The sequence below is a fragment of the Carica papaya genome, chromosome 4 (assembly GCF_054855325.1).
Source record: "Carica papaya isolate Zhongbai chromosome 4, ASM5485532v1, whole genome shotgun sequence".
In the NCBI taxonomy this organism is placed as follows: Eukaryota; Viridiplantae; Streptophyta; class Magnoliopsida; order Brassicales; family Caricaceae; genus Carica; species Carica papaya.
In genome coordinates this window covers 16,289,377-16,300,932 of record NC_142312.1, presented here as the reverse complement: position 1 = coordinate 16,300,932, position 11,556 = coordinate 16,289,377, and the positions used below count along the sequence as shown (strand labels likewise).

At 34.9% G+C, this 11,556-nt stretch overlaps 1 protein-coding gene across 7 annotated transcripts; it reads left to right on the top strand.

Annotated features, from left to right (window-relative positions):
- The first annotated feature begins 229 nt into the window (after positions 1-229).
- Positions 230-7,396, top strand: LOC110820051 (LIM domain-containing protein). Of its 7 annotated transcripts, XR_015818470.1 has the most exons (15): positions 230-466; positions 668-817; positions 1,570-1,652; positions 1,854-1,965; positions 2,721-2,982; positions 3,575-3,695; positions 3,816-3,899; positions 4,475-4,594; positions 4,679-4,891; positions 5,000-5,062; positions 5,189-5,307; positions 5,389-5,447; positions 5,557-5,916; positions 6,160-6,362; positions 6,972-7,396. XR_015818470.1 is itself a non-coding variant. In XM_088217974.1 (14 exons), exons 2-13 carry the CDS (start codon positions 763-765, stop codon positions 5,898-5,900), a joined length of 1,635 nt encoding a protein of 544 aa, XP_088074100.1. In that variant the 5' UTR covers positions 230-466; positions 668-762; the 3' UTR covers positions 5,901-5,916; positions 6,160-6,665. The 7 variants fall into 7 exon arrangements, 6 of the variants coding, with proteins under 6 accessions (XP_088074100.1, XP_088074099.1, XP_088074103.1 ...); XM_088217974.1 differs by lacking the exon at positions 6,972-7,396 and having other exon boundaries at positions 6,160-6,665; XM_088217973.1 differs by lacking the exons at positions 6,160-6,362; positions 6,972-7,396 and having other exon boundaries at positions 5,557-6,121.
- Positions 7,397-11,556: the final 4,160 nt, after the last annotated feature.

Here is an 11,556-nt window from a genome sequence, read left to right as displayed (position 1 = left end):
CTGGATCTGGCTCATGCCAAAATGTTAAAATCATAAATGGGAAGTTGTTATTTTTAGTATAAATAAAAATATGACATTTAATCCGTAAATGCCGAAAGGAAATTGTTATGTGGCAAAATAAGATACGGGTGGTCAATGAAATCAACGTGGTGGGAGACGACAAATCAACCAAAGGGTCTACAAAGTCCACAAGTACGTATGTAAAGGTTGGTGAAAGAATCGCCATCTCTCTCTCTCTCTCTCTCTCTCTCTCTCTCTCTAATGTTAATCTTTCCAACTGGTAAGGTATTATTATGTGTTTTTGACATTAAGTGGAGTGTGATGGAAAACGGGCAAGGGCCATAAGGGTCCGCTGCTGGCGAAAGGAGTTAGTGTGAGACCTCAACAAACTCCATCGCTTCAAGTTTGGTCCTTCGATTCTCCGATCCGCAGAACCAATCTCTTCTTCTTTGCTCTTCTAAGACAGGTAAAGATAACGCTATACTTCTAGTAGATTCATCATATTTAAATATTTCATCCTGAAAACAGCTTTTACTGTTGGCACTTATGTTGAGACCCTCCTTCCCGTTTAGCCTGGATTGCGTAGGATTGAAGTGTTCTTTTTCTTTCATCTATCTGTTATGTTTCTTTCATTAAAATTGTTCATCTGACTTTGGTTTATGAAAAGAGGAAAAAAAATTGAAAAACAAGAATACAGGGGTTTGCAAGATTGATGGTAGTTGAGGTCAAGTGGGAATATATCTGTCCTGCCATCCTTTTTCTATGATCATGCGTTTGTGGGAATTGGATACGGTCTCTGATTCTCTATCTGTATTAGGTGAGTGTTTATCTTTTTTTTTTTTAAATTTTTTTTAAAGATTTATTTCTCTTATAACCTGTGCCTTTATGGTTGGTATTCACTTGCAACTTTTTCATATTGTTTCAAGGACATATCAAGGAAGAAAATTTCATTTTGTGGTGGATGGTCAATCCATCTGCCGTTCTTATTGATTTTTCTGGAAAAATTTAAGCCACTGTAGCTCACAAAATATTTTTGAGTATCTGGGAATCAATGATGTTTTGCCGAATCATGATTGATTTTTGTGCTTTATTGGATGAATCACTTATCATCTTAGATTCGTATTGGCTCCTTGAGGAAGCTCATGAGTTCGGCTGAATGAATGTTAGGCACGCAAGACTCCATAGTATACCCCTTTCTGCTTTTGTGCATATTTTGGAGTCTCCTTGAATCTGTTTTCCCCTGTAATTGAACTTGAGATGATATTGGTTATGGACACTGTTTTCCTCTTCGGTTGAATTGATTCATATCAACTTATTTTCAGTTATTCATCTAATTCTCAGCGTAATTATGTTTTTCAGCCTTAAAATTTGTTCAATGTGTTAGAATGTTGAAGTACATATACTTCTTGTCTTTTTGTTCATGTTTATTATACCCGTGGAGTATTTCATTCCTCCTCCTGAAATGGTTTTCTTATAACATAATCACTGGGTTGAGTACAGACTGAAGTTTGCTGGTCCATTAGCAGTTTGCATTTTACATTATGGGTTGGCTGACCAAGATCTTTAAAGGTTCTAGCGGTAAAATCTCATCAGGACAGTATCAGGGGAAATACAAAGATGATGGAATTTGGGAAGAGCCTCGCTATTCGGTGGTAATTAAATGTTTACTTCTCTTCTTTTGGTGGTTGCTAGCCTTTACTTTTATTATGGTTAAGTGGGTGAGGCATAATTTTCAAATTACTCTGCATTTTGGAATAGAAACGCTCTGAAGTCCAGTATTTTCTCATATGCATGATCTTAAGATTTCTTCACCCAGTTTTCTCTTTGTTAATCATATATGTGAAACTTGGTAGCAGGATAATTTGTCAGATTTTGACAAAGAAGAGATTGAGTGTGCCATTGCACTCTCCCTTTCGGAACAAGATCAAATTTCTCAACAGGATTTGAAAGGGAAAAAACCAATTGGTAAGCCTGTTTCACGGTAAATACTGGTCAGCATTCATACAAGTTGTGATCTGTGAGATTTTTCGAAAAATCTTGTCATAGACATCAAGTCTTTAGAGTGTGAGGTTCTTCTGGATAACTTGTCAAGAAAGAAAGTAAATTAATTAGATTACCAAAACCTCTTAATCCTTCCATGTATGTGTATGTAAATGTTTCATTCCATTTTGTTGACTCTTGCAAGTTTTTCAAAAGATTCTGTTCATCCTCCTTTAGTCAGCTTCTGCCCCACTCTCAAGGGGAAATGCATAAGATGCTTTTACCTTTGCTCTACTTTCCTTTTTTTTTTTGAATTAGGAGTACGGAGTTAAATTAATTTTCAATCTCTAATGCATGGATTTGCATAAATAGAATTCTGGAGGGTTTTCAACTTGGAATACTTTTAAAATCCTTAAATACAACAACTAACTTGAAGTTCAGAAGCATTACTGTTAGGCTTTCAAAATTTCTTACAGATCTGTGAAATATGACAAAGGTATTTCATCAAGGCGCAAGACGTGATGCCTCATATACATAAATATTATGAAAAGTTAAGCAAACCATGACAATATGCATAGATGATTTCCTGAATGTAATATTCATGTTATAAATTGAACTTTCTGTGAAGGCCTTTGTTGTAAGGTGGAGAATAACTTTTAGTAGCATACTTTACATCATGTAGTTGATTAATATCTATGCATCGTAACTTTAATGTGATTTTTGCCCTCATAACTTTTTAGATGATGAATCTCAATCCCTGGAAGATGAAGGATGTTTGACAATTGAGTCGGATGAGGATGAAAAATGTGGCAAAACTGTGTCGGAGGAAGATGAAAAACAATGTAACAAAGCTGGATTGGAAGAAGATGAACCGTTTTGTACTGAAGCACAGGTTGAGGAAGATGAAAAACTGGCAAAGGCTATTCAAGAAAGTTTGAATATGGATTCTCCTCCCCAAAACATATTTCGGCCTTTTCCTTTCTTCTTCCCAAGTAGTTATAGGTACATGTGGTTATACAATGTCTCTGTTTCAGCAGTAACTACTCTTTTCCTGCTAATTTTGCACCATGTAGATCCTTGTACACTCATTTTTAACCTAGCAATTTGTTCTGCTGCATGTTGAACTCTCTTAAAATTGTTCTGTAATATAAGGAAGCTACATTGTCCCCCTATATAATTTGAGTAGACAATCCAATTTAAGGTGTTTATTTTTCCATGCTTTCTTTCTCCCTCCCTCCCATCTTTGCGTTTTTTATAATTCTTAATCCAATATACCCTAAGTAATTATCACATTGCTAGGGACTAGTAATTGGTTCCACAGATGGAGAGATGTTATTGCTATCCATAGTTTCTACAGGATCTTGTTTAAAAAATATTTCCATTGGGGTTGCTTGACTTGTAGCATTGGAAAGAAAAAAAGCAACTTTTTGCTTTTGGTAAACATTGTATGTTTGGCTGGGCCAGTAGCATATAACTTGAACAACAATATCTACTCTGTTTGAGATGAAATCTCTCTGCATATTTTCTATCTTTATTTATCATTGCAGTTATGATATGAAACCTGATTTGATTGTTAAGAACATATTTTTTGCAGGATCTGTGCGGGTTGCAATAGCGAAATTGGCCATGGAAGATTTTTAAGTTGCATGGGTGCCGTTTGGCATCCTGAATGTTTTCGTTGCCATTCGTGCAACCTGCCAATCGGTGATTATGAGGTTGAAAGTCTTGTCTTATTGATTGATCTGTTAGTTTTGGACTCAATTGTTCAAAAGTCTTTTTATGTGTATCAAATGAAATGAATAAGCTCTAATCTGCAAATTACCTTTCCGTGATAGTTTTCAGTGTCTGGAAATCGGCCTTACCACAAATCTTGTTATAAGGAGCACCATCGACCAAAATGTGATGTTTGCCGGAACTATGTGAGTACTTCTCCTTTTTCAGTAATTAATTTCAACTATCATTGGTCTGAACAACTGGTTTCTTTTCAGTATTTATTCATAGTATTAAATCTTTTGTCTATAACTCTACACTATGGTTTAAAGGTCAGGCTGTCTTTTTTTCTTTTCATCAACAGAATGACTTAAGATCAAATTGATATGCAGAATTATCACACCTCTAAACGCAACATAAGCTATTACTGGACTGAAATATGTTTTGAAAGAAATCTTTGTTAGTCAGAGATCAAATTGCTTGCTGAACTGCAGCAATCATTATGTGCCATTTAATGGTGTTGTGCCATTCTTGGTGTTTAGTTCCAAATATATCCCTAGCATTGAAATAAAAATTATTAGAACCGTGCCATCCGCAATTCAGTCACATTTTTGTTGGTTATTAGACATTATTGATCTTCTTGAGATATTTGACCTTCAATTTGTTGAAACTTCTGCAGCATTTCATACATACAGGTGAATATATCAAAATTTTTAGTATGGATATCTTTGGCATCATAGCAGGCCGTAAATGCAACATATTTCTGTTTTTCTGATTTTCCCAGATTCCTACAAATGGAGCTGGCCTGATCGAGTACAGGGCACATCCTTTTTGGCTTCAAAAGTACTGCCCTTCACATGAGCGTGATGGGACACCCAGGTGTTGTAGTTGTGAAAGAATGGAGGTTAGTATACCTGCCAAGAGATACAATTGATAGACTCTGATGTTTTAGAATCCTTCATAATGGATGTCTTTCCAATTCTTGCAGCCAAGGGAAACAAGATATCTATTACTTGATGATGGTCGAAAGTTATGTCTTGAATGCCTTGATTCTGCAATTATGGATACTAATGAATGCCAGCCCTTATACCTTGAAATACGAGAATTCTATGAAGGTTTAAATATGAAAGTAGAGCAACAAATTCCTTTGCTCCTGGTAGAGAGACAAGCCTTAAATGAGGCTATGGAGGGAGAAAAGAATGTAAGTATGATCCATTTCATTTTTTTTTGTCCAAAAATGTGCTTTTTTTATTCTCTTCATTTTGTTTTTTGCTGTTTCCTTTTTCACTATTTTCATTGCTGTGGGCAGGGACACCATCATCTACCTGAAACCAGAGGACTTTGCCTGTCTGAAGAACAGACTGTTACCACCGTAGGAATTTGAATTTCTTTCTTGTTTTTATATGTATCAGGACATACACTTGTGCCTGTGGATTAAAGATGACTGATCTAGTGGTTTTAAATTTTAACTCTTACCTTTTGTTGCTCAAATTACCAGGTTTCGAAAAGGCCAAGGGTTGGGGCAGGCTACCGATTCATAGACATGATAACAGAGCCTTTTAGGCTGGTACGACAATGTGAGGTGACTGCCATCCTCATTTTGTATGGGCTTCCTAGGTATGATTTTTTGTTTTGCCATCTTGAGATTATTTATTTTAATAATTTATTTCATATGACCTAAAACATCTATTTGCACAGGTTGCTGACAGGTTCAATCCTGGCACATGAGATGATGCATGCTTGGCTTCGGCTTAAAGGTGTTAATCTGTTCAATGATCAATGTTCTTTTAACAGAAATGTGCCATGGGCAATGTTTGGTCAAGATATGGCGAGGGAAGAAATACTAATAGCTTGTATGCTTAACAGGATATCCAAATCTTAGTCCAGAGGTAGAAGAAGGTATATGTCAGGTGCTGGCTCATATGTGGCTGGATTCTGAGATATATTCCGGATCTGGAAGTGAAGCTGCTTCATCATCTTCCTCTTCATCACCATCACCATCACCAGCTTCATCTTCCTCCACATCATCAAAGAAGGGTAAACGGTCTGATTTTGAGAAGAAGCTTGGTGATTTTTTTAAGCACCAGATTGAATCAGATACATCATCAGCTTATGGAGATGGATTCAGGCGTGGGAATGAGGCAGTGCTTAAGTATGGCCTCAGGAGGACTCTCGATCATATCCGGTTGACAGGGACCTTTCCTTGTTGATTTTCTTCACCTCTTGGTAAAATACTAAGCACATCATGTAGTTCTACAATACAAATGCCCGTATAATACACATGTAAGCTGAATAAGGCAACAGCTCTTTGATGTATGCCATTCATATAACTTTTCTTTTGACATTTGCTACAAGATAGTTTGCTTTTACAAAGAAATAGTAATTCGAAAGAAAAAAGGAATACAATATATATGCATAGGTTTTTCTTTTCCTTTCTTCCTTTTGTCTGATATATTTCTCTTGTTTCAGCTCCTTTTGTTTCATGGCAGTGATGATACTCCCTTGGTGGAGATTTCTGTTTCTTTTTAAGGTTATGAACTAAGAAACCCTGCTGTGTGCTCATTTGGTGACTCAGAAGTTGATGTAACTTTTATCATAAGCAACAGGGTTGTTTCTTTTCCTCCCATAGGAGTAGTCAGAGATAAGCAGCATAATTGATAATATCATAAGAGGTATATCTGGAACTACTTACTTTCGTTTACATACATCAAAATCATAAATGTTCTATATATAATCACTTAACTAGGCAATATCGAATGTGAAAGTTCCTTGACCTGAATTTTGTTATTAATACCTGAATTATAAAAGTAAGAATGAGTGGTTTAGCTCGATATGTTAAACGCCTACTCATGTTAAAATTTATAAGTTCAACTTTAGGGAAGAATATTGTATTGTAATGATTTGGTTATGTAAAAAGAGCTATGCAGACTATGCTTATGACTATTTTAAGTATGAATGATATGACTCTTTTCGCAGTTTTCTAATGTGTTAACTTCATAGATGGAAAAGATAAGACTAATTCTTTCCTAATCAAATCCATTACTGTGATTAAATTGTATATTTCATATTAATTTAAACTTTTTAAATAATATATTTATTGAATTAATTATTTAATATAGTATTAGAAAAAGAATTCTAGTATTAGAATTCTTATAGTTCCGTTTCTATGAAAAAGATAAGTTTAACACAACTGTGCATGATTCATGCTTTTAGTTTAATATAAATAAACTGATAGTTAGTAAATGACTCGACCAATTATAAAAATACACTTATGGGTGAAGGAAATGCTCAAAAAGCCAACCTTGAAGAACGGATACAGCTCGTTCGGGCAATCATCGCTGGGTCTCCAGGCATTGTTTTGGACGACACCAAGCTGTTGTAAGGCCTGCTGTTGGCGAAGCTGGTGATCAATGTACTTTAATTTGGAGTAGCCAGCTTCAACATTAGATGACGTCATTGCAGCTCTTTGTGACCAATCTTCTTCTCCTAAACTCTTTCTTGTGGCATTGACTTGAACTGATATTACATCTTTAAGACACCTGAATTGCTTCGTTATTGTTTGCAAACCAAGTGCACTGTATGATTTCGCCGAATCCAACCGTGCAACATTTGATGTTGCATAGTTATGAGTGATTAAATATAGATCACTTATAATTTTGATGTATGATTGTGCACATATGTAAATGAAAGCAAGTAGTTCCAGATATACCTCTTATGATATTATCAATAATGCCGATACATGTGTATTTACATATATATATATATATATATGAATATATATGGCTCGATTTTATGTAAGTATTCATCCATGTTGTAAACATAAAGTTTATCTGCTAACAACGCTGTGTATCATGTTGAACATGCTAAACTGGGAGTTGCAGAACCTACATTCTCCAAATATCTTTATGGGCCAACAAACTGAAATATCAGGTATAAGAGCTCATGAGAGTAGATCATCTAGCCAATGAAACGAGTAAAACAACCTATATATACCACAAATATATATATATATATATATATAAGCGAATGATTGTTTTCATATACCTATTGTTAATGCGAATAATCCTTGAACAATGTCCGAAGACATTGGCTCACTCTCTTCAATCTCTACACAAGAGAAGCATGCTGCATATCTTTGATTTTACTCCTATGGGAGGAAAAGAAACAATCCTGTTCCTTATGATAAAAGCTTCATCAACTTCTGAGTCAAAAAAAAAAAAAAGAGCATACAACAGGATTTCTCAGTTCATAACCTTCAAGAAACAAAAGGAGTTGAAGCAAGATAAATATGTCAAACAAATGAAAGAAAGGAAAAGAAAAACCCATGCATATATATTGTATTCCTTTTCTTTTTTTCTGAGTTACTATCTTATATCAAATGTCGAAAAGAAGGTTTTATGAATAACATACATCAAATAGTCGTTGCCTTATTCAGCTTACATGTGTATTGTACGAGCATTTGTATTATAGGGCTACATGATGTCTGGCAATCAACCATGACCGGCTTCTTTTATAAAGTAAATAAAGCAAAAACAAAATAACAAATGATTAGACCCTAATAATAAAGATATGAAAAGAACAAAAATGGGTGAAATTGGCCATGACTTAAAAGCATGAATCAATTGTCATCCTTAAGTGTATGAAACATCTTTGGAGCATCTCTACAAGGCACCGAATTCTCAAACTTTATTGCATTTTCTATTTTGTTTTTTAAAAAGAGTGAAATAAGATTAAATATAATAGAGAGAGATTATAAAATGAGAATAATAATAGTAAAAGAAATGTATAGTCAACCTTTAGAGTGAGGCATCATTATGGTAGTCTACCTAGTTCTTCCTTTCATATTTTGCATGAGCACAACACCTAATGCTACTAGGTATCACACACCTATCTTTTAGGAGAATAAGGGAGGAAAATTAGAGATCAAATAAATAAGGATCCCCATGTCTTATTTTAATTTGAAAAAGAGAAAATATCAATAAAAAAGTAAGACCCGTAGATAAGACAAATAAATATAAGTAGAAACTAAGAGAAAAAAAATGTTTAGAAATTACTCAACTAACTTTAGGACATGTCTTACCTTCTTGTCAAACAATTGGAGGATTCTCCTTTGAAGGAACTTTTGGGTTTATCTAAATTTGTTGAGTAGTTTGTTTTAGTGAACATTATTGTGCATTTATAAAATTAATTATTCGAGCATTCTAGTTAAGAATAGAGAGGGAGAGAAATTTCTAAGTAAATTTTTTTTTTAAAATTACCCTATATTTATAGAGACTTAAGATTATGTAAATAGATTGATTTTTTCTAAAAATATTTAAAATAAATTTTTCTCTCGTTGACCTAATTAGAAGAAATCACTTTAGATTTGGCTTTATTTTGAAAAAAAATGTCATAAAAATAAAGTTTCATTTCAATCTATAATAAATTTGATATCCCCCCAATAAAAGTGTAAGATTATAGAGAATTAAGAATTGATTTTGTTGCATTAATCATTGAAAGATAGATTGCGAACATGGTAATTCTTGTGACAAAAAATTTCTATAACACTACTTGCTCATACACCAATTGAGAGTGGCAATGAGCCACTTGTTTTCATAAGAAAAAATCATGGCGAATTAAGGGAGGTTGTTAGGTGGCATGCTACCCATGACAGATACACTAATTGCTCATCAAACACACCATTCAACCTATCTATTGTACCTTTTAGGTCTGTCCCACCCAAATTTAAGCCTTTATAGCCCCGCTTAATATTTTACTTAGGGAATATATACTTTTAGTGATGTGATCCCATACATAAAATTACTCAAGAAGATGGCTAAGGGACTAACAAAGGAGAAACGACAAACAAGTCATCTTTGTTTCCTGTTCCATCTTAAAGAGAAAAGTCCAAGAACGTCCAAAATGGGCTTAGGAAAATAGGAAACCAAATCCAATTACCCTTAAGTCTAATTACAAGAAGTTGGGCCAAGAAATTTTGAATTTTGGCCCAGGAATGGGTAAGTAATGACCAGTAAAGACCAAGAAAAGGCCTAAAAAAAAGCATCTGGCCCAAGAGACACGTGGACGACATATGCCACGCATGTGACACTTCTTTCCCATACGTGTGGCTATCCACATGAGCAGGAAGGAATACTCGCACATGTGGGATCGTTTTTTATATGATGCAGCATGTCAGGCGTGTGGGCATCCTAAAGTCATGCAGCAGGATGCGCTTGTGCAGGTTAACACTGCTGCATACACATAGGAGCAGGCCGCACATAGGAAAGCGCATGAGCGGGCTGTCCTAGCCACACTCGCGAGGAAGTTTTAGCGCACGCCAATTGCATGCAGACAACAAGCTTGCGTACCAATTGCATGCGAACAACAACCAACTTGAGTCTGAAGAGGACTCTTCTTCCTTTTTCCTTATTCCCACATGATTCCCATGTTGAAATTAAAGATACTCCTACACAAAATTGAAGTCCAAAAAGAAAAAAGCTACATGGTGAATTCCACAAGAGGAAAAGAAGTTTTCTTCAACTAAGATAATATTATTTTATTAATTTATTTTGAGTCTAGATTAGGATTTTAATTATTTTATTATCTTCAATTAAGTACAATTCCTTCTGTGTGCTTACTTCTGAGCTTCTAGAAATGAGATCCCATTAAGATTCCTTATCGTGTCATTAAGACTAACATGTAAATCCTCATTTAAGCGGATTTAATTCCGAATGCTCAACTTGGCAGAAGAAGTTGTAGTGTGAGAGATCGTGAGATAAACATGAGTGAAAGTGAAGGAGAAAACTTATTTTTTCACTAACCTTTTCTTGGAGGTACTTCATTATGTCTTAGTCAATCAAAGATACTTCAAGTTGGGGTAATATCCTTATTATCCGAAGAGCTTTAAACTTACAAGACAAGAGCGAAGAAACAAAGGGATAACATATTCCACACGTGCTGCTTAATCAATGGCAAGGCGTGTAATATGATCCTTGATGGAGGAAGTTGTGTCGATGTGACAAGCACCCTGCTCGTAGAAAGACTGGGGTTAACATGTATAAATCATCCTAACACCCTACCGATTACACTAGTTAAATGAGTATAAGGAAATGAAGGTTACTAAACAAGTTGTGGTACCATTTTGCATCAAAAAATATAAGGATGAAGTATGTTGTTATGTTGTACCTATGCATACCAGTCATTTGATGCTCGACAGACTGTGTCAGTTTGATAGATAGGTACAATATAATGGTCACATCAATAGCTATTCATTATGAAAAGATGGTCTAAACCATGTTCTTATGCCTTTATCACCAATAAAGGTATATGGGATCAAATCAAAGTTAAGAAAGCTTTTGATATGTATTCAAAACAAAAAAAAGAATGACCCACTGAAAGAAAAAGAGGCCGAAAAGAAAAAGAATGACCCACTGAGTGAAAAAGAGACTCAAAAGAAAAATAAATGTTTTCCACTAAGAGAGAGTGAGAGAGAGAAAAAAAAGAGGTTCTATATGAAGGAGAGATAGGTGAGGCTAATGATCTATGAGAGGAAAAACCTAATTTTACTTTAGTACAGGGAGGCTCATTTAAATTTATTGGACCTTAACCCATCTTTACCTAGTGGTGTTTTATCTCTTTTGCAGGAATTCGAAGAAGTCTTTATAGTGGAGATTTCAGATGGTCTTCCACCGATATGAGGGATCGAGCACCAAATTAATTTTGTCCCTGAAGTCATAGTTCCTAACTGCCTCATTTATTGAAGTAACCCAGAGGAGACAAAGAAACTTCAACAGCAAGTGGAGGAGTTGTTAGAAAATGGATATGTTAGAGAGAGCTTGAGCATTTATGATATTCTTGTATTACTAGAATCAAAAAAGGATTATTTTT

Coding starts and splice junctions, on each gene's coding strand:
- LOC110820051 (XM_088217974.1), top strand. CDS start 763: ATGATCATGCGTTTGTGGGAATTGGATACGGTCTCTGATTCTCTATCT. Junction 5,063..5,188: donor AAGAACAGACTGTTACCACC/GTAGGAATTTGA, acceptor TCAAATTACCAG/GTTTCGAAAAGGCCAAGGGT. Junction 5,448..5,556: donor TGCTTGGCTTCGGCTTAAAG/GTGTTAATCTGT, acceptor TATGCTTAACAG/GATATCCAAATCTTAGTCCA.